Source organism: Lemur catta, chromosome 6 (assembly GCF_020740605.2).
Source record: "Lemur catta isolate mLemCat1 chromosome 6, mLemCat1.pri, whole genome shotgun sequence".
NCBI classification, from domain to species: Eukaryota; Metazoa; Chordata; class Mammalia; order Primates; family Lemuridae; genus Lemur; species Lemur catta.
In genome coordinates this window covers 62,950,765-62,975,401 of record NC_059133.1, presented here as the reverse complement: position 1 = coordinate 62,975,401, position 24,637 = coordinate 62,950,765, and the positions used below count along the sequence as shown (strand labels likewise).

Here is a 24,637-nt window from a genome sequence, read left to right as displayed (position 1 = left end):
TGAAGCTAGGCAAAGAACCAACCAAAAAGTTTAGAAGTTACTGTATCCAGTGCTCACACAGGACCGAGTACAGTGCCTGTTTTCTCCAGCCAGACTGGAAAACCTTTTATAATGGGGCAATAGGTAGAGTACTCAAAAGAGCCTTACCACAGTAGAGAGGAATAAATAACTCCAGACTGAACAATATACTGATTTCACCTAACAAATTCTTAAGAACAAGGCAAGCGAGAGCCAAACTGCTTCCAAATAAAGTAAATGGATGGAACCCAGAACAATGTTCAAAATATATGTATTGGAATAAAAAGTATCCAGTAACCAAAAAGAAAAAATTCATAATGTCTGACAGACAATAAAAATTTAACAGGTGTACAAAGAAGCTGGAAAATAAGACCCATACTGAAGAGAAAAACCCATCCATCAAAACATACCCTCAGAGATGACATCAGTAAAAATGGCAGAGTAAAGGCATCTAGAAATTCTCTCTTCCATGACAGCAAAGAGAAAATGGGCAAAATTTGTCAGATCAACTTTTTTAGAACTCTGGAAATTAATCAAAGATTTGCAGCAATCTAAGAGGCATTTATTGGAGAAATATAGCTAAATCTTGGTAAGAACAATCTTTGTGGTGCTTTCACGAGCCCTATTCCCATTCTTTCCTTTCTAGCTCCATGGTAGCCTTGAAAATCAATAGCCCTGTGATCATGGTGAAAACCTGCAGCCTGGCAGCCACCAGAAGAAGTACCGGCCTAGGCATCATTCAAAGCCTCCTTTCCAGAGAATTGTCATTATTTGAAAAGTTTAGTGGTTTTCTGGAAGATCCCACTTGCAAGGTGGTCTTTATATGACCTGACTTGCCCAGTGCTAAAAGTCTGAGGGCATTTGTTGTATTCAATTAGAAGCCACTGTTTTACTTTACAGCTTCTAGGGTAGTGAGTAATGGTTGATTGTGTCAATTATCGGCTAGTCAAAAAGCCTAAAAGGAAGAGACAGGGAATAAGATGTCCCTCAGGGCCTTGAAAAAGCTCCAATATATTCATAGGAATGTAGAAGGCCATGGACATGCTTCAGGTTGAATACATGTCCAGGGCTGTCTGCATGCCCAGAAGCACCTGCGGAGGGCCTCCAATCTCACCTCTGGCTGACCTCAAGGCTCTATATAAGCAGGAAGTTAAAATTAAGGAAGAATTGTCAACTGCCTGGCTCAGTGTTGAAATTCCACCACACCCCCCACAACACACCCTGCCCAGCACACACATAGAGGCCCTTGGTGAAGGCTGGGAGATTATTGGTTCCAGGAAATTAAGGAAATCACTTTCCAGTCATTATCTGACAGCTAAACTAAGTGAGCAGAGACTTCAGTGACCACATGTAACAAAGAATATAGACTTTATAGTTAGTTCAGAAAAGTCACTAAACAAACAAATAGTAACAACAACAAACAGCAACAACAGCCAACTCTGAAGAGGAGAGAGAATCTAAATAGACTTATCATGAGTAAAGAGATTGAATTTGTAATAAAAAAGAACTTCACACAGGAAAAGCCCAGGAGCAAATGATTAAAGAATTAGCACCAACCCTACCAAAACTCTTCCAAGATAGAAGAGAAAGGAACATTGCTTAACTCATCTTACTAAGCCAGTATTTCCCAAATCCAGGCAAAGATACCACACAAAAAAGAAAACTAAAGACCAGGTTTTCTTATGAATGTATACGTAAAGATCTTCAACAAAACACTAGCCAAACAATTCCAGCGGCACATAAAAAGGATTATATACCATGACCTAGTAAGATTTATGTCAGGAATGCAAGGTTGTTTTAACATATGAAAATCAATCTATGTAATATACCATACCAGTGGTCCCCAACCTTTTTGGAACCAAGGACCAGCTTCATGGAAGACAATTTTTCCATGGACTGTGGTGGAAGGGGAGGTAGATGATGTCAGCAATGGGTAGTGGCTGTAAATACGCTTACTCACCGGCCACTCACCTCCCACTGCACCTCCCCTCACTCTGCACCTGAACCCCCCAACCCCTGGTTTCTAAGTTTCATGGAAGACAATTTTTCCATGAATGGGGGGTGAGAAGGTGAGGAGAGGCAGTGGAGTTCTGTGGCCCGGTCCCTAACAGGCCACAGACCGGTACCTGTCTGTGGCTCAGGGGTTGGGGACCACAGACCTAGATTTAAAGAAAGAAGTAAAACTACTTCTATTTGCAGATGGCATGATGTTGTATGAAGAAAACCCCAAGTTATCCACACACAAAAAATACTTAGAAATAAATTTAACAAAGAAATGCAAGATTTGTGCACTTGAAACTAACTGAAATATACTTGAAAGAAATTAAATAAGACCTAAATGAATGAAAAGACAACACACATTCGTAGATTGGAAGGCAGTATTATTCAGATGGCAATATTCCCCCAATTGGTCAAGATTCATTGCTGTAACAGAATCCTAGCTGGTCTTTAAAAGAACTTGACAAGCCAGTCCTAAAATTCATATGGAAATGTCAGAGACTCAGAATAGCCAAACAATATATATACTTTTTTTTTTTTTTTGAGACAGAGTCTCACTTTGTTACCCGGGCTAGAGTGAGTGCCGTGGCATCAGCCTAGCTCACAGCAACCTCAAACTCCTGGGCTTAAGCGATCCTACTGCCTCAGCCTCCCGAGTAGCTGGGACTACAGGCATGTGCCACCATGCCCGGCTAATTTTTTCTATATATATTTTTAGTTGTCCAGATAATTTTTATTTCTATTTTTAGTAGAGACGGGGTCTTGCTCAGGCAGGTCTCGAACTCCTGACCTCCAGTGATCCACCCGCCTCGGCCTCCCAGAGGGCTAGGATTACAGGTGTGAGCCACCGCACCCAGCCTAGCCAAACAATCTTGAGAGAGAGGAACAAAGTTGGTTCATCTATACTGCCTAACTTCAAAACTTACTATTAAATTACAGTAAACAAGACCATGTGGTAATGACATAAGGATAGGCATGGAGATCAAGGGAATAGAATTGAGAGTTCAGAAATAAATCAATACATTTATGGTCAATTGGTTTTCAACAAGGATGCCAAGATAATTTAATGAGAAAAGAATAGTCTTTTCCACAAATTGTGCTAGGACAACTGGGTAGCCACATGTAAAGGGATGAAGTTAGACTCTTACCTTACATCATATACAAATATTAACTCAAAATGTATCTAAGACCTAAATGTATGAGCTAAAATTATAAAAGTCTCAGAAGAAAACATAGTTGTAAGTTTTTGTGATCATGGAATGGGCAATAGTTTCTTAGATATGATACCTAAAGCACAAAAAAAAAAAACAAAATGAAAAACAAAATACATTTGACTTCATCAAAATTAAAAACATTTGTGCATCACAGGATACTATCAAGAAAGGGAAGGCTGGGCATAGTGGCTCACACCTGTCATCCTAGTGCTCTGAGGGGCCGAGGCAAGAGGACTTGAGCTTAGGAGTTCAAGACCAGACTGAGCAAGAGCACGACCCCATCTCTACTAAAAATAGAAAAAATTAGGCAGGTGTTGTGGTGCACACCTGTATTCCCAGCTACTCGGGAGGCTGAGGCAGGAGGATCACTTGAGCCCAGGAGTTGGAGGTTGCAGTGAGCTATGACAACACCACAACACTCTAGCCAGGGTGACAGAGTTACTCTGTATCCACAAAAAAAAAAAAAAAAAGGAAAGAAAGAAAGAGAAAGAAAAGGGAAAAGACAACCCACAGAATGGGAGAAAATATTTGCATGTAATGTAACTGACAAAAGTTGGTACCCAGAATATATAAGGAACTTTACAATTCAACAATAAAAAGACAAATGACCCTATAAAATTGGGCAAATGCAAATGGGCAAAGAATTTGAAGACATTTCTCTAAAGAAGATATACAAATAGCTAAAAAGCATATACAAAGATATTTAACATCATGAGTCATTAGAGAAATGCAATTCCAACATATGAGATACCATTTCATATACACTAGGATGATTATATTTCATAAAAGATGAACTATAACAAATGCTGGTGACAATATGAAGAAATAGGAATCATTATACATTGCCGATGGGAATGAAAAATGGTGTCACAACTCTGGAAAACAGTTTGGCAGTTCTTCGAAAATTTAAATAGAGCAATAATACCCAACAATTCCATTCCTAGGATTTTGCCCAAGAGAATTGAAAGCATATGTCCACCCAGGAACTTGTGTACAAATGTTCCTAGTAGCATAATAGTCAAAAAGTGGAATCAACCCAAATGTCCATCAACTGATAAATATAGTATAGAAAACAGATTAGGTAACCTGTGAAGTGGGAAGGAAAAGAGGGGAGGGGAAGGGATTATAAAATAGCACAAAGAAATTTTGGGGGGTGATGGAGATGCTCTTTATTTTGAATATGATGCTGGTTTTATGGGTGTGTACATATGTTAAAACTTATTAAGCTGTGCACTTTAAATATGTTAAGTTTATGGCTTGTCAATTACACCTCAAAAAAATTGTTTATAAAAAGTGGGCAACTATGCAGGGCCAGTTTGCTAAACGTTCCTGGTGGTTGGTTTCACAGTTGGAACCAACTGACACTTCAAAATTGCACTAGAGTTTGACATACATTTTACTGTTACTCTATTTGCACCATTCAACTGTTAGTGGTCTCATTCCTTAGATTGATATGCATACTTATCATCCATCCTCAGAGTCAAATTTTAGACATAGTTTCAGCTGCATCAATTTTTAGATCCAGTGTTTTTTTTTTTTCCAGAAGCAAAAATTCTCAGCTTCCTTTCTTTGCCTTACCTGGGATGAGTCTCCTGTTACCACCATATACTTGCAGGGAGGATTCTTGCATTTTTTGATTGAAAGAGGTCTGGTTGAAGGATCACAGAAACTTTCATTCACTTGGATGTTTTGTGCATCAATGCACTTCACTAGCCGATGGGTCTCTTTTTTCTTACATGATGTTGAACACTGGAATGCAATGACAAAATGAATGAAACATTTTTATATTGGGTGTCTTTAAAGTTCACTTGTTAATACTCACATCCAGCCACTCTCCCGCCATCCACTGGTACTGCACGCAGTCCTGATGCCAACATTGCCTCTGAAAATAAGGCCGGGTGGACTGATCACACATTTTTTCAGCGACCCGACCAACACCTCTCAGTCTGCAGTACACATCCCTTTGCTGAATTCCAGAGCCACAGGTCACAGAACACTACAAAGGAGACCAGATGATTTGAACAATTAGCAAGTAAGTATCGAGTTATATAAAAATAGACAAGTAGAGCCAGTTCCTCCTGTGCTTGTGTATGCAGTAAAGACACTATTACCCACTCTTAAGTGGCTTCCTAGAATGGCTTCCCAAGGTACACTGTAACTCCAAAATACATATCCCTTATTTTAACAGCTTTATGGAACTACATATCTTTAAACATGTTTAATTTTGTCTGTTTTAGAAAATCTATATTATGAATGTGAAGGCATTGTACAGCTATAGATGCGAGCATAACACAAGTAATTGGTTGGAATGCACTAACTTGAACTCAATTCAGACAGAAAAATCAGCCAAATATCCTATATATGCATAAACAAAACACTGTATACAGTGGTGCTTCAAAGACTTGACAGTGGAAGTGGATAGGTAAATTTTAGCAAATCCACAGGTACTTTAGCCATTGTAGCTGTTATAGAGCAGAGATAAAAAAAGTTAAGAGTGTGCATTGCAGAAATAGGTTCATCAAGGCTGACTCACTCTATTATTTAATAAATAATTATTTAAAATGTAAATAGTGAGGTCTTCTCTCTTGATACATTGCTTATAATTTCTTATGGATAAGGTTTTGGTTTCATTATAGTTAGTTATTCACAACAATAGAATCAATAATGCAGTAGTAGTATTAGCAGTAGTATAATATTTTGAGTGAAAAGAGACACCACAAACAACTAATCCTAATTTCTCTTCAATTCTGAAATCCCATCTATAGCAATAGTGAAAGAGTGACCATAAAATTTACCCAGAGTTTGTTTACATAGCTTCATTCTGGGCATGTCCACTATATCTTGAAAGCAGTCGTCCCATTTTTGGAATATCTCCAATGTTAGCAAATACTCTTATATAAAACTGAAATATTCTTTCAACTTTTACCCATTGTCGAGAATCTGTCCTCCTTATAAATTTAGAACAAATATATATCTCTTTTCATGTAAGAAAATATGAAGATGTGAAGACTGGAACTGTGGGAGCCATTTTATGACCGTTAGGGGTTGACTAACAAAATCTCCAAAATGCTAATCCAGCACTCTAATACTGTGGAGCTGCTGAATCAAAATTAAATAAACACTTTGCTTTTATTATGTAAACAATAAAGGTTTTTGTGGTTTAGACTGCTAATAACATCAGGGCCTTTGTTACTCACAACAGAACACTATAGGACTGATACACCATAATTGCTACCATTTGATTGTTCTTCTGTGGGGATTTGGAAAAATATCAAGACTTTTCTTATAGTGTGTATTCCTGAACAGGCATTGCTCCAAATAACTGACCAGGATATATTAATGCCTCAAAAGGTAAACTATCCTTCTGTTAATGGGGCCTAATTTGTTGCTAGTGGTTTAAGCAACTCCATCATATTTAATATGTGACCAACTAAACCCTCAGTTGTTTACTCATTACCAGTGAAATCCATATATATCTTATACTTATGCAACAGACTTCTTTTTTACATAAATAAGCTTGTAGTGCATTCAGTACAACATAGAAATTATATTTGTACTGACTACATTATAATATGTAATGCAATGACAGCCTGGATGGGTTGATTTCATGTGTCCTTCTTGGCCAGAGGGAGCAATATGTTACTAAGGAAATACAATGATGAGTTAACATATAATGATAATAATGAAATAATCGTGATAACTAGCACAGTGGAAAAAGCTCAAATGGAGCTGTGTTTAAACTCCTGCCCCCAGCACTTCCTGCCCTGTGATCTGCACAAGCTCCTTACCCTCTCTAAGCTGCTGTTTCTGCATTTACATAATGAATATAGCAATACCAACAGTTGTGAGGAATAAAGAAGTCTTTCATATGGTGTCAGGAAGTGACTGTCCCTTTCTGTTCTCTTCCCCTTCCCATTTTTTCACCTTTCTTACAGAGATACAATTATTTTTGCCTTGAAAAATTTGACACTTGCCTCAAATCACAGTGGTAGTCACCTCAGCCTTTCCAAAGAAAGGCCATTGTAAATGTCAAGAAAGATGATAAAGGAAAACGGTTAACAGGCAGCACTGCAATGCAAAAACAGAATTTCACTAGCTAGCAAAGATTGAGAGTCATGTTTTACCGGACCTAGAGCAGGAAGTCACCCTCGCTGTCCCTGAGTCCCAGTCTACACTCACCAGTAGAAACATCACTGAATACCCTGTGATAGAGATGAAGAGATTCTAGGTTCTTGGCTGAGGGCTTTAGGGACTTAAAAAAATTAAGATTTACTATTTTTTAAATTATAAAATATATATGTATATGTCAGAAATTTTTGAAAACATAGAAATATAATTAAGCTAAGTTATTTAGCAGGTTTGCCATGATCAAGGGGAGGTGAGAATTCAGAATTTTGTTTGTTACTGAACATAGAGACTGTGTGTTTGGATGGCACTTAACTAAGTAGATGGGGCCTGAGACAATGAGGAATCTAGCACCATGCTAGCCTTAAAAACTCTAACTTACAAGAGAAGCTGGTATTCTCAAATAGATAAAATTAAATGAAAAAAAAAAAATCCTTGCTTCCAGGAAGTGGGGATGGGGGATGGAGGTGATTTTTTTCTTTTTAAATGATTCAAGTATCTAATTTGCATCTAAGGATATACATATGGACACAGAGGACAAATGGCCCTGTATAGCAATGTTTGTTCCTGTTTAGCAGCAGTCATTAAAATGCATTACTAAATCCTTTCATTTAAAAAAAAAAAGATATACAATACCAAAGGAAGAGTGTTCCTTCAAAACTCATTTGAGCACCTCTGTGGTCACAATTTACCAAATGAGTCTTTACATTTGAGGCATCATGTAAAATAGTAATAAAATGGAATTATTTTTAAGAGTGAGTGATTATAGTAAAGCAATGTTACAATTTTTACAATCAGAATAAAGCTGCAACCAGTGATTATCTTGTAACTACCTCTGAAATTACACTTCTGTTGAATACATTATTATATGTAGTGCAGTAACAGCCTGCAATTGTTAACTTCATGTGGGTCCTTTTTATAGAATAAATCAAAAGCCAATGACTTCACAAGTGGTCATTTGTTTCTGCCAGAAATTAGGGGACTGTGTGGGTGAATGCAGCTAATTTCTATGACAAGGAAAACCAACTGAAAGAGAAGAAAGCAGACTCTGTACAAAAGCGTCTATTTTTTATAGTTCTTGAATATTCCTATCTGTATCTTTGAAACCCCTGAAATACGTTTCTTTAGTGGATCTTATATAAGTTCACATTTGGTGGTAAGCCAAGGCTGATTGGTTAGCACTGATGATAGATTCACTATTGTGGGGCTGGAGGTCAAGGGTCAGAACATGTCCTCATGAATACCAGCCACAGCAGCTGCAGCAGCTGCACGGCAGCAAAAGAATCTTTGGGATCAACAGGAATGTTGGGGGCAAGGAAGCAAAAAGTCTCTCCCACTCCCACTCCCACCCCTCGTGGCTCCTGCCTCGGAGCTATCTGCTGCACACTGGGCGGATCTGTGACTTTCCTGCTCAGTGCCATTACGGTGTTTCACCCTCTTGGGGAAAGCTACTTCGCAGTTATTCTGCCGCACCTCTGTCCAGATAACGTAAGGCAAACCTCACTTTGCAAAAAACCACAATATGATAGATATAATAAATTAAGAGATGGTGAGTCCTGTTGCAATGAAATCACGGTATTCAAAGTGAGATGTGTTTAGCTAGATACAAAGCCAGGTGCCTAGTGATCAACACATCCATTGTCTCTAAGAGAAAAAAAGAAATCAGCCTGAGATAAAGCTGAAGAAGCACGATTAGGTTTCAGTCTTACCCCCTAAGAACAAAGGTTAGTCAACCACGACTAAGATATTAAGTGACACAAACATATCCAAGTCCTTCTAGAGTCCACACTGTATGAAAGTAAATAGTGGCCAAAATATGTGTTGCAAGGCTGTCGCAGGCCTGGGAACACATGGCGATGGACAATTGAACTAGACCACAGTGGTTGCAAGGAGATTCAAGAGCTGCTTTGATAGGAGAATTGAGAGAGCCTGTTGAGTGACTAACTGTGGAAGCAAAAGAGAAGAAGACAGGATGGAGCCAGTCTTTCTTTCTGGAACAACTTAGGTAACAGTGACATTTACTAAATAAAACAAGTTAATGGAGAGATCTTTTACATCATGGTACTTGGCTAAAGCATGAACAATAATTTATTTACTTGACTGAAGTTTAATGTAGAAGCAAATGCTCAAGAATACATCTTTGTGTGTGTGTGTGTGTGTGTGTGTGTGTGTGTGTGATGAAAAACAGATATGCATTAACTAGTTTTCAGTCAAACATTAACCACAATTCCCAGTACATTAACACTTGACAGAGGCTGCCTCTTCTACAAGAAATTTGAGATTTTCCCTCAATTTGGGAACCTTTTATTCAGTACCAATAATGCACTGCTATTAATGCCACTCAAAAGCTGAGAGCCCTGCATTGAGGTGCTGAGCTCAAAGAGATAATGACTTAGGAGCCCAGGGGAACCCGTTTCCTCCAGCTCCCTAACAGACATACCTCAAACACCTGACAGAGATAAGAAAGTTCCCTGAGCAGATGATAGGCTTCTATTCCCTTTGCAGGACCAGGCCCTTTAAGAAATGGTTAAACCCCCTGAGGAACTACTGAGAGCAGCCAGGTGGCTGTGTTGAGAGCTAGGTCCCGCTGAAAGTGGTCCTTAGGAAATCACTGCAGTTAACATCTCTGACTTCATTTATGGCCTTTGGCTTGTCAATATTTCCCAAGCTGGTGTTGCTTGACAACCACTTTCAAATGCATGCCTACCCCAATTTCTATTTTGAGCTGTCTTCCCTGAGCATGCCAGGCTAGTATTAATCACCTTTCTTTCACAAACTGAATTCTCAGCCTGGATTTTTTCCACTCTAGGCCAACCTAGGTTACCTCGCTCTGACACCTCCCTAACTCTCAAACTCCTATTACAACCTAATCTGGACTAGTTCTCTCTCTAGGGTGCAAGCTTAGCTCAAATCCAAGACTTGGGGGTGGAAACAAGGCAGTTATTAAATGCATCATCATTTATATTTTACATTAGATTACCAGGAATAGTGTTATAACTGTCAGTAATCCCCCCTCACCCGCCAAATACTGCTAATGTTCAGTAACAAAACTTCTTACAAAGTCTATAGCCACAAAAATCAAATGAGTAATTTGTTATTTAACTATAGACTTTGCAAGTGTGCTAACACTCTACAGTATTTATTTAGGACATAGTGGCAGAAAGTGTATAACAGAATAAAGTACATTTTAGAGGAGTAAAACATTCAAGGCTATTGAAAACATAAAGAATGATTTAAGATTTACTATGTAAACATAAAAATGTATACATATAATTATAAAATGCATCACATACCTCCTTCCATCTGTTGGCTTTCCATGAAGGGCATCTGACAGATCTACAAGCTTTGTGAGTTCGAGGTTTCTGTAGATGGCTGCAATATTTTTCTTCTAATTTCCCTTGGAATTGGTCAATGCAAAGCACCTCACGGTACTTTATACCTTTACCACAAGAAGCTGAGCACTAGAAAAGAAATATGAATGCATTTGATTCACTTTTTTCTTGATTAATTTAGTCTTATCTTCAAGAAGTATAAAATGATACAATCAAAACCTCATTGCTTTGATATTTTTATTAAGATACACTCCAGTATTTCTAATTAGAGAAAAGTTGAAATTTCCCAGTCTGCTTTGTACCATCAATTGATGTTATCATAAGGTAATATGATTACTTTTTTGTAATTTATGCTACAAAAAAGTATTGATTGTCTATTATATACCAGGCACTCTTCTGGCACATAAATGCTTTAGATCTTCTAAGGTTAAAGACTGTCTTCAACTAACTCCTTTTATCATGCATCATCCAATAAAACTTGTTTTCAATTTTGTAAAGAGAGTCAACATCTATTCTATTTTTATCGCCATATGCTTTTCCACATTGCAAAGTATGTTGCCTGTGTTTAAAAAATATTGAGTAGTCTCTCAGTGCAGGAAACTGTGATTGAGAAAGCAGCAATTGTATTCCCTAAAGTGTAATTCAGTTCACGTTTGTCTTTTGCATCAGATTGGAAGATGTCTCTCACTGTTATCAACCCTCTAATACACTTAGTCAAACAAACAAACAAAAAACCCTAAAGTCTTTTATAAATATAGATTAAACAATGGTTTGGCTTCATTTTTCAGCCAGTTGCCATTTTTGAGTGAGGCCAGTGCAGTGTGGTGGAAAGAACGTGGGCGCAGGCATTGGGCAGCCGTTCTGCCACTTACCATTGGGTGACGTAAGGCACCTTTCATCACTTGTCCAAGCCTCAGTTTCTTTATTTATAAAATGAAGATAATCACACTAATCTGCCAAACTTGTTAGGAAAAGTAACATAAGAAATATGAAATGTCTAATCCAGCCCTATTACACATGGTAGATGCTCAGTAAATATTAGCCTCCTTTTCCACCATTGTCCTTCATACAGTCTCAGAGAGAATACTGACAATTTCAGCATGATATACGCACGAGGGCAAAGTTAAGCAAAAAAGAAATGGAGTCCAGACAACTCTTCTCATTCCTCTGAGACTGCTGTTGACATATGGTTTCATTTAGAAACATATACTGAGTTCTGAGAACATTAGATAATATATTATGCATTTTATGTATATTGTGAGCTCACAGACTATTAGACTATCTACACAGATCACTAGATGCTTAAAATACTTTAAACTTTTAAAAATGAATCGTTTGGGGGTAATTTGCCTTTTTCTGTTATCTGCAATGCTATATCCCATTTGTGTAGGCAATTAATGTAACTCAGTACTTCGATTATTAAGACTTAATGTTATATCCCACATATTCTCTCTCTCCTCCCCTCATTAATACTTAAAGCCTCTCTGTGCCACTTAGAACAAATTTGGTTCTGTGAAAATCTCTAATGGATCTGCATTAAAACAACATTCTTTCCTCCTGGTGATTTAGACCTTCCTATATGCTCTACTCTTCTCTGGCCACTTATCTGGGGCATTTTACTGCCTATTTCTTACCTTCATTGCTTATTTTTCAAAGAGTATAACATATTGTACACTAAAAAATCAAATATTATAAAGTATCAAACACATATTATAAGGGAGTGTGCTAATTACTTTGAGTACATAGATGTTCACACATGGAAGAATGTTTTTTTTTGCCCCTCAGATGTATATTATTTTTCTTACTTTTGAATTGTGACCTTTCGAACAAAGGAAGTAATTATTACTCTTCCTGTTAGCCCCTTTGAGTAATAACTATTGTCAGTATTCGTGTGCAGATTCATTAAATGTCATCTCTTGCCTTTGCCCTTGATATATTTATACTCAAAGTCCTTATAATCTAAATGACACACACCGTCTATGAAATGGCTTATGCCAGAGTAGGTCTTAAGTAATATTAAATCCAGTGAAGATCAGAAAAACAAAAACACTGAAAGATACTAAATAATATTAAAATTATACAATTAAAAATATAATGGAATTAAGAAATTCATGGAAAGTAGCCATTTCTTTCTGGGATATTTGGTAAGTACCCAAGGAGAAGATGATATTTAAACTCAGTCTTGAAGGAGAAGTATGTTTTTTGGTGGACAAAGATGGATGATCTTATGTATTTGTTTGATATACCTTATCTAGACATTGCCCATGTGTGTCTGCTTTGTAAAATTCCCACAGTTCTTTTTACAGTGCCAAGAATCCAAGAATAACTGTAAATATACAGTAAATTGTTGATATTTCTGATAAGAATGGTCAATTCACTTAGAAAACTATGCACTGTAAGAAGAGACAGATTAAATGCAAGATTCTACTTTAGAATTCAACAATATATTTCTTCTCTAAGCAATATATATGAATGAAATTTAAATGTGGATGTGTACTACATTGTCAAAATTAAGATTATTCTTTGTCAAATGGGATATTCTCCTACACTAATTATAACTCTAGGTCATCTTTAATTCTTTCTCTTTTTTATTATTTTAATCTATTAGACTAATACAGTCTTGTTCATCTATTTTAGACTATTTTTAAACGTGAAACTATTTTTATCAATATATTTTCATGTCATATTTTTGTATTTCATGTTTTATAAGCATATTTTATAAACATAAAAACTATTATTAAACATAATTTTTTAAATGTTGCTCTTTTTTGCTCAAGAACTGACAATGGCTCTCTATTGTCTTTAATAGCAAACTCAAACTTACACTCTTCCTTGCATTCTTGGTCCACCAAATTTTAGTCAACATACTTTTCCAAGTTTATATTTTGCCACTTTTCATCATGCAACCTTTGCTCTATTTAGGCATACTACAATTGCTATAATGTGACATATTCACTCAACAACAGGGCCTAACTATTATTTCCATTACCTAGACTAATCACTTCTCCTGGTACTTTCTAAATATTACTTATACTTACAGCCCTAAGCCAGTCCCATGTCTAGGGTAAGTACATAACAATATTTCATTTCTCTGAACTCTTGTGAGTTCCACCCTGTTTTTAGCACTTCATCATTTTCTCCTTTTGTCACATGCTTTACCTACCCAGCCTCCTGAAGGTCAAGTCCTTTCAGATCACCCATATCACCTACAAAGTGGAGTGTGCAATAAATATCAGCCTGTTAACTGATGTTGATTTCTGGTATATGCAACTTGTTATTATTAATGCCTTTATTAAACTCTGAAATTATTTAAACAATTTAAATACCACAAAATATATTCATTGGTTAATAAACTCAAAGTCCTTTAGTAATGACAGAAAAAAATACAAAATCAAAGAATTATACAATAAATTATGTTTGGGATACATTTTTAAAGTAGAGCTGTCTTCCTTCAAGATCTAAAGAGGAATAAGCACAATATTTTATCATGTCTGATGAATTCCATGTGGGAATTTCTCTAAAGTAAAAGAGAACGTGTTATTCAAAGAATTATGTTTTAGTTGGAATGAGGCAGCCACAGAGTAAACAAGTAGTGAAATGCTACCCTCCTCTCACACCGCAGCACTTTCTGAGTTGTAAAGATTCCACAAAATAGCCCATTTGGTAGGAACATCCAAACATGGCAGTTCTTTCTTCTAGTACCCTGGCAACTTTTTCTTTTTTTCCCCCCCTCTGTTTTATATCCCTGACACTATCCTATACCCTGAAGTTTTATTAATGCTGTATAATTCATTTATAGCATTCCTATTTAAATAATTTTTCTTGAAAATCACCTCTATGTCCCTTAATTGACATAGTCTTAAACTCAGGTTTTTTCCATGATTGCAATGAACAAGTAGATACAGAACATAACTCACTTCAGAAGTGGTGATAATAAATAAACATACAAGTACTCTGAAATGACAATTCTTATAAATTAGGCGAACACAAATGTCTATTTAGGAAAAAAACAGGGCATTTGAAACAAATGTACAATTTGCAAGCCCTAACACTATAACAGAATCTCCAGAGTTGTTGAGTTTGGCTGGTACTTTCCATTCCAAGATGGAGAGTTGGAATTAATTAGTCCCCTCTGATATGATTAACTTTGGAACAAGTATATTCTTGTTTTTAGAGAAAAGTTGTATATAATTAAAGAGTAAGATTACTTCTGATATTTGAGGTGTGGATTATTTTGTTTGTTTATATATAAGGATACCACAGAACAATTAATGAATGGACTTTATTTGTGGGAGTCTTGTTGCTTAATTTAATTCAGGACAGTTAAATTACTAAACAAAATAAAATAAGGAAATGAAACTTATTTAGCTCCAGTTCTAGGAAATGGAAGGCTTGAGTCTTTTAAGGCTTCCATAACTTTTTATATTGATCTGGCGCTGAATCCTTTCTGACTGTAGCAGGAAACATATGGGTACTAGGAAAATTAGTATGTACCCTGACTAGTAATGAAATAGCCCTGAAAAGTAACTATACCACTACACAGTAGTCATGCATAAATTGTGCCCTTTATAGACTTTACAAGTTGGGTAACTATAGGTAAGTTCTTTAACCCCACTGGACCCTCATTTTTCATATGTAATACTGGTAAAATATTACCTATTTTATATAAATGTCTAGGTCAAGGTAAGGAGAAAGGGATTTTTTAAAAAAGAGAGAACTAGCCAAACTAAGAAATTCTAAAGACATTTGTAATGATATAGAAAAATGTAAAAACATATATATTAGAATCAATAAGCAAAAGCATCACATTGATAAACATCACATTGATTATATGCAAGACAAGGTCGAAAATGTCTCCCATAATGCAAATGGAATGGGGAAGATGACACAGAGAAGAGTGAATGGAAAGTCAATATACGAATGTCGTTTCCTGGAAAATACTCATTCCCAGCTCAAGACCTTTGCACATGTCATTTCCTCCCCCCCAAATGCCTTCCCCCATTTCATCCCTACATATTTTTCAATGTTAACTTTACATCTCATTTCCTCTGCAAACCCCCCTTCTCTGATGGGGGATGTCTGATGTCCAACTCAGACCAGATTAGGTATGGTTCTTATTGACTTCAGTGCCCTGAGTTTCTCCTTTGCTATATGCTGTATACCCATAATTATCTGTTCTATGTCTGTTTTCTCTTCCAAACTATAAAATCTACTGAGAAAAGACATATTGTAGGAAATTATAAAAAATGGAAAGAACCCAAAATCATTTGTTTCTAATTTAATGTATCATGAACCATTCTACATTCCTTCTAAAAAAAGGAAATAATTCCAATGCACCATGAACCACAGAATTTTGTATTATTTTACTGACCAATGTTTCTCTAAAATGGTAGAGATTCCACTGGTAGCACATGAGCTGATTTTAGACAATACATTTTGAATTTAATGGTTATTTTACATAGTAATGATCATCCTCAATTTTAGCTATAAATATTCCTTAGTTGGCTATTTGAAAAAAAAATCTGAAGTTTGGTCTATAAAATATCAAGTGAAATAGAAATTGAGAGTAAGAATTAATTATATACATGGTCCATTTTAATTAAGCTTGGCTAGAAAAATAGTAATATCCATTTCACTTGCTACTGCACAGTGTCATCTATAGATAAAGATATATATTCTTGTTTCTATGTTAATCATGTAAACTTTAACCAAACATCCCTGAGAGTATTAAAACTGATATTTAATACTTAGTATTAGAAACACAATATTATAAAAGGGCTCTAACATCAACTGTAAGTTTTACATTAAATATTTTAGTGACTATCAAGATAAACGATCAATTATTAAGAAGAATTTTAAAGAAAAGCCTAGTTTTCCTTCATAGAAATTCTTGTTTTTAATTTATAATATTCTAAATTAATTCTGTACATAGCCTAAATTATTGCCAGTTCTCCAAATAGACTTTCAGCAAGTCAATTTAGCAATTATCCCATTGTTTAAAATAAGCAGAAGTTATTTAGTTATTATAGGTCAATTGGTAAGGACTAGAAGTATCTTATAACAACTAAAGTACTACTCCTTTAACATACTTATTCATTTGCTGATAGAAAAAAAGTATTTAAAATTAAATAGAATATTTCAGAATCTGATAATATAATTCCAAACATTTTATTTGTTATGCTTTTTCAAAAACCATTTTGGGGATGGTTAAAAATGAGAGCATTCAGTTTTTCAGTGACCATAAATAAATAATCTAACTAGACATAAACTTAATAGTCATAATTTTTCTCCCTCAGCCATTTGATTTAATTTTAGTTTTCCAGTGCTGTTATTAAACAAAAAAACGACAATAAGAAAATACAAAACTGAACAAAAATAACTGAGGTGCCATTATTCAATTTCATTTTGCCTTTCAAAATTTTTGAAATGTTCTTATTATTTTTTCAAAACATAATCCTGAAGAAGTCATCAAATGATCAGATGAAGAAACCAATATTTACTTTAATACTAGATATCACGTTAATTCTCTTTGTTTTCTGAAAGCAAGGTCCATAAGTCACCTGTTGAAAATATAAACACTTATTACCATATAGCTATGTGTCAGGTCTATCTATTGTTCATTGTATGCCAGGTATTAGCTAATTTAGACAGTCAAAGAAAACCTAACAGAGTGGCAAGAGGGTTCACACAATCTTTTTGTTTAAGGAGAGCTAAACTCACAGAAATACACTTATTATGCATTACAAATCTAAGTCCACCTTATCGTTATAAACCAGAAATCATTTCCATCAAGACAAATGTAACTGCATAAGAAGCATTAACGTACAATGTATAACACAGAGTGGCTTTGATTTAAACACCAACATATTGTAATAGTTAAAAGATAATCAGGTTTTGGAGCATCTCTCTTGGAATAATTTGAGAGGATTAGCTGTGTTTTCCTTAGTCTTAAGTGGCAATTCCAAAATACTTTTCAATACTGTAACATGTACTATTTATGTTGTTTTGATTTTTTTTAAACTATACTATCTTATGTTTCTGTATAAAACTTAACATTTTTTAATGAAAAAATCTTGATCATAGTTATTTTGCTAGAGAATTTTTTAAACAATGTTTTAGTGAATAAGTGTCTTTAGAACACTATTATGAAATAAAAGATTACTGTATGAAACAACATATTAAGTAAGGAAATGATAGAATTTCAGGAATAAATAGACTAGACATGAGATATTCAGAGAAATAAACCATTATTATTTGTGTTCATCCATGCATATGTGTTTCGTTTTTTAAAGAAGCCTGCTAAAACATTCTTTAAAGATAAAGAAGCTGCATCTTTACTCCAGAATCAGCACTTTTTTAAATATTCAGGAAGCCAATGGTATTTGTATATCTAAGAGAAAATACAAGGTTTCACTACAGTAAAATCTTAGATATAAGTTTTACACAACTTTATAATATCATTCCCTATAACGGAATATTTTAAATCGAGCTTCTCAATTATTAGAGAAGTAAGACATTAAAGTAGCTATAGTAGAGTAGGATATCCCTTTGTTTAAAATAAAAAATAAATGACAAAATATGCATATTAAGAGTAGAATGTCAACTATATAAAATACTACTGCTACTATTCCTTTAATTCAATGCACATGTGCACCAGGGAGTATGATACTAAATCCATCAACAGGGACCCCATTCATAGTGCTTCCTGAAAGATTATACTTACAGTTTTAAAGTTTAACAGAGTTTGAAAATTTCCTTTCTAACCTGTTACAGACATCCTTTGACTATACAACTCTAATAAGTCAAGACAGTGTTTGGTTTTAAAAATCTTTATCACTGAAATATTTCATTCTATTGCATTGCATCTAATCATATTTAAAATTGTAACCCCAGACATTTAAAAATGTAAAACTCAGATTAATTTGCAATCATGTTTGACTTTCACCTTAAAGGACAAAAATCAAATGATTAATAACAGACATAGCCAGCAAACTTTCATCACATTAATATCATTGTAATAATTATATATATTTTTGAGTGTGCATATACATATGTATGTACATTCGTAATGGATTTACAGTTCTTGGCTAATCAATGCAATAGGAGTGATCTCAAATGTAATTCATCTGGTTAATTCAATTGGAAGTAATATTTAAAGATAATTTACTATAAAATAATTGATAATATTTTCTCAATTTTAACTTTGGAAAAGTTTTGTGATTACTTTCACTTTCAAATATAAAACCTGAAGAAAAGCTTCAGTAACTTATGCGAGTATCTTATACAGAAATATTCACTTATCATATATTATTATTTTCTACATATAAATATTAGAAAATCAGAATTAATTATTAATTATTGTAGTTGGGTTTATTTTGCTAGAAGCAATAGTAAATATAAGTCTAATTAAAAGTGTAAGCACTATTTATAGCAAAAAATACTCAGGAAAATCTGCCATTACTTTAAAGCTTATAATTTCTCTTAATGTCTAATAGTGTGGTTTCTGTGTACTACAAAGGGAAGTGAACATTTCAGACTCCTCTATAAAATCTGTTTAGCAAGTGGAACTCATCCAAAGAGGCCCTATTTAGAGTTTTTGATTCATCCAGTAACATGAATCTTTACAATTACATGGTGTCATGGAAAAATGGGTATGGTTATTACGAGAATAACATAAACCTTGTCTAATTTTAACAATTCTTTAGGGGCTATTATTGTGAATTTACTTTTTCTCGATGTTTTTGTACAAATCACAACAATCTGAAATCCTGCTTTTGCAAGAATGTATGGCACATTCCATCATAAAAAACCTACTCCTATCTTACCCCTGGGAGCCTACATCTAGAATCATGAGCATCTGACTTCCTGGATGGAACAAAGCAGGAAACTATTCAGTGTGGGTAGACCATAAAAAAAAAAGGTAAAGAGATCAGAAAAATAACTAAAGCATACCTTTTAAAAAATATTGACTTTTAAGGCATTACTTACCTACTATGGTAACATTTACAAAATTCTTAAAATCAAGTGCCAGCAAAATAGCAGGATTTACCATTTCAAGTTTCTACAAATGTTTTATGTGCTAGCTGTGGGAGTTAACAGAAATAAAGCCAAGAAATTTGCTTTTAAGTAGGGTTATAAAGGTCTAAACAGGAATATGCACAGAGAACTCTCAGATGAGAAATAAATGAGCTCTATGAATGCTTTGAAAAGGCAAAAGTCAGAGTTGAGATTAAAAGACCACCACCTATTCATTGCCCATTGCATATATTAATGTCTACTTACCATATGCAATACAACTTGAGGGAAGAATATTTTAGGAATTAATTTCATATTTCAGTGAACTTAATTTTTAAATTCTTACCCTAATCAGATAAAATGAATTATTTATGTTAAAATTTAAAATAGGGTTTCATAATTTTCACTACTGGGTAATAGGAGATGGTATAATAAAAAGATCATGGGATTTGGAAGCAGGGATATACATTTGAATCTCAGACTGCCAGTAGCTGTGGCAATAATAACACCTACACCTCAGGACGGTTGTGAGATTAAATGAGATAATGTATGAATAAACCTAAAACAGTGCTTGGCACAATAGTCTAAAGGCATATTAAACCTCAATTTCTTTTTCTTTTTCTTCCTTTCTCAAATCCTGAAATTGTCTTTATAAAGAGACAATTAAGAGAAAACCTCAGGAAAAAAAAAACCTCTGTAATTAATAGGAGAGAGCTAGTAGATGCAATGTGGACAAAACAAGAATAGAATACTATGATATAAAAACAACCAGAATGCAAGAAAAATCTTTTTATAATTAAAAATATGGTAATTAAAATAAATAATTCAATAGTTGGTTTGGATATTGAGAAAACTGAGCATCAAGTAAAACCAAAAGACACATATAGAAAACAAGAAGAATAAAAACAGGAAAATTAGAAGACCAATTCAAGAATCCCAATATTTAATTAGAAAGAGTATAAGAAAAAAGAAATTTAAAAATGGCTTCATAGAAATTATCGAAGACATAATACAACACATTTTTTCACTACAAGTCCTTAATGAAAGGGCTTACAGAATGCCTAACAAATTATAAACACACACACACACACACACACACACACACACGAACACTGTCACTTCATTATGAAATATCTATCAGAATGACAGGGCTAAAAAGAAGATGTCAAAAGCTTCAGTGGAACAGACACAGAACCAGGGGCACATAACAGAGGTCAGGAATCAGAATTACATCAGACTTCTCAATAATAGCTCAGAATGCTAGAGGAAAAGAGGTAATGCTTAAAAATTTTGAGGAAATTATTTTCAAGCTAGAATTTTATAGCAAGTCAAAACAAGGATTGACCAAAGACATTTCCAGAATTGCACAGATGGAAAAATGTACCTCTTATTTTATGTTTTTAAGGAAGGTCCAGGAAGAAGTGTTTTAGTATGAGAAAGTGAAACAAAAAGAAATATATGTGTAGGCTTCAGCACTACAAAGGAAATAATCAGTAGAGCAAATAGACAACCTACAGAATGGAAGAAAATATTCACAGGCTATGCATCAGATAAAGGACTAAGAAGCAGAATCTACAAAGAACTTAAGGTAATCAGCAAGAAAAACAAAGAACCCCATTAAAAGTGGGCAAAAGACATGAACAGAAGTTTTCCTAAGAAGATACACAAATGCCCAATAAACATATGAAAAAATGCTCAATATCACTAATTATCAGAGAAATGCAAATTAAAACCACCATGAGATATCACCTTACCCCAGTTAGAATGGCTTTTATTAAAAAGTCCAAAAATAATAGATGCTGGCATGGATGTGGAGAGAAAGGAACACTTACACATTGTTGGTTGGACTACATACTAGTACAACCTCTATGGAAAACAGTATGGAGATTCCTCAAGGAACTAAAAGCAGACCTACTATTGATCCAGCAATCCCACTATCAGGTATTTACCCAAAGGAAAAGAGGTCATTTTATCAAAAAGACACTTGTACTCCAATGTTTATTACAGCACAATTCACAAAGATGTGGAATCAACCCAAGTCCCCATCAATTCATGAGTGGATTAACAAAATATAGCATATGTATAGCATGGAATACTACTCAGCCATGAACAAGGATGAATTAAGGCCTTTTGCAATAATTTGGATGGCACTGGAGACCATTATCCTAAGTGAAGTATCACAAGAATGGAAAAACAAACACAACATGTACTCGCTATTAAACTGGAACTAACTGATGAGCAATATGTGCATAGAGGGAAGTAAAACTCAGTGGAAATCAAACAGCAGGGAGGGGAGAAGAGGGTATGGGCTAAAACCTACCTAATGGGTAAAATGAACACTATCTTGCTGATGGGCACACTTATAACCCTGACTCAAGCACAACAAAAGTGATCCATGTAACCAAAAACATTTGTATCACTGTAATACTTTGAAATTAAAAAAAAGAATCACAATAATTTATTTAGATATATGGGCTTATGAAAACATTACATTATTATTGTTTACTCAAATGAGAAAATGCAATTTCTGCATACCTGAATTATGTATGGGGCATCATTTTTCAGAAAGGGAATTTGCCATCCTTTAGTTTTAAAAATTATCAAATAAGTGTCACATTTTATATTGCCTCTTTTACTACAACATCAGGTGTCTGAATGAAATCCTAAGTCATTCTCAGACCTTTAAATTTTAGTTTCTGATAAAATAGGTTTCCAAACAACGAAACTGTTTGTTATTACCATGAGATAAATATCTTTCGAACAGTCTCTTTTAAAACTTTTCTAGAATTTTCCTAAGAATCAACAAATATATAAAAAATATAAGGAAACATCTTCACAATCTATAAGAAACTGAGTTTTATTCATCACAGTTTTCTTCACATTTTGACTTAAAAAATAACTATAAAATTCTTAGTTTGATAGGGACACAGAAACCTTTGGAGAGAATATTTAATAAAATACAAAAAAATCACTAAACCATCCCCCAATGTAGATTATAATCTTAATTGGTCTACTTTACCATATCTAAATAAATGGAATACCTTATTAACACAATATATATTTGAATATTAGGATGGTTTTCAGATATAAGTTTATGTATCAGCAAAAATAGCTAGACTTGCTATTAAAATATGCCCACACGTTAAAGTAATTGAAATGAAGAAATTATAAATGAAGATTCTAAACTTAATAAGGGCACAAACCACTTCTACAAATAATTCCTGAATGAAATAAGGAATGAATAAATGCTATGTAGGAATAAACAAACCATAAGAGGAAATTCGTTGATATACAGATCACCAGGCTTACAGATACTTTCTGTATTTCTATTTAAATTATTTTATACTTTTTTTTACATTATGAAGCTTCAAATTGTTTAATATTTTTGCTCCAGAAATTTAAGAACTGAAATACTATTCTATACTCACTACTCAGCAGAGAGAAAATTCAGTTGCTTTAGCATTTTTACTTAAAAGGTGCATTTTTACAAAGTTGAAATGTATACATACAACAAAGATGTTTTAAATATGCAATCTACTTTATCTGAATGGAGCAAAGTTGAATGATATTTAGTCCCACAAAAATAACACAGAAAGGAAAGCTGCACATAATAATGTCTTTCTTCCAGATTTCTGTTGTTTTGTTCTGACTCTACGGGGTACCCTGTGGATCAGCAAAGATAAGAAGGGCCTCTTCCTGGTTTCATCTGAGATTGAGACCTTGCCAATTCTAGCAGAGAAATGCTGACAAGGAGACAGGATTCCATCTGAGCAGCTCCCTGACACCAAAGAAATGTCCAAGAGTGAGGGAGCTGTCTTGCCTGATTATCATCCTTATTTCTAGATGTGAAAATTCTCCTAAGGCCTACGAATAAACAATAATGAGGATTCTCTTAGATGGAACAGTGAGAATTCTCTCTGTTTGGTAGTAGGGAATGATTTTTTGTTAGTGTAGTAGTATATATTGGTTTCCTACAGTGTCCTGGAAAGAACATAGTCACACAGTTTACACATTATCATTTACACATATAATTTATACATTTTACTTATCACACTGTAGTTTGTGACATCCTAAAAAGAATAATCATTAATGACATGAAATGCCTTCTGATTCTATCTATTGGATATTTTTATATTTGGGTTTATGATGGGAAAATTTGCTGTAATACAAGATGTGAACTTACCTATATACACATTTATATCCTGAAAAAAAATAGGCTACAAGTAGAAATGGTTCTATTGTAGGCAAGCCTTTTTCTGACAATTTTAATGATTGTACCAAAGTGGAAATCTGACTGCTTGTTACAGTAATTTTAAATATGTTTTTATTTATATTTTACAGCTAGTTTTGTTTAGAGTATTTCTTACTCTTAATAAATATCCCATTAAAAGAAATATTTGTCTTAAAAATAATTTGACAATCATCTATTTAAATATATTTCAATATATAGTTGATATTTTATGATTAATATCGCAAACTGATTTTATAAAACCTTTTTTCTATAAATTTAATTTCATTTCTAATTTGTACTGAATTTGATTGAGTTCTCACTTCCAGAAGTAGATTTCTTTACCAAATATCAAATTGATATTTAAACCATCTGGAAAAGCTAACAATGATGAAACTTAACTCAGGCATAAGAAAATTCATTTCTTCTCTTTTCAGTTATTGAGGAATCTTTGCCATCCCATACCCCATCACATGCCTAAATTCTTTCCTCTGCACTAACAGGATTGTGTGTGCAGAGATAATATGTGTATTCTTGTTTTAATTATTTTTACCTGCTGTGATACAAACTCTCATATGTCCTGACTATTCACATTTTTATCTTCCACATCTAGTGGTGTCTAATTGCTATGTAAATATGTACTGAATAAATAAACTTAACAGAAATTGATAAAGATTATAAATTAGGGATTTATTATCTTGTTAAAA

The 24,637-nt window shown here is 34.2% G+C and overlaps 1 protein-coding gene across 1 annotated transcript in view; it reads right to left on the bottom strand.

Moving 5' to 3' along the window:
- ADAMTS20 (ADAM metallopeptidase with thrombospondin type 1 motif 20) overlaps window positions 1-24,637 on the bottom strand; it is a 154,674-nt gene that overhangs the window by 20,007 nt on the left and 110,030 nt on the right. Inside the window, exons 29-31 of the mRNA XM_045555249.1 lie at window positions 10,649-10,816; window positions 5,053-5,226; window positions 4,809-4,979 (exon numbers count right to left, since the gene is read on the bottom strand). Coding sequence (XP_045411205.1) covers window positions 4,809-4,979; window positions 5,053-5,226; window positions 10,649-10,816 — 513 coding nt within the window. The remainder of the gene's footprint in view (window positions 1-4,808; window positions 4,980-5,052; window positions 5,227-10,648; window positions 10,817-24,637) is intronic.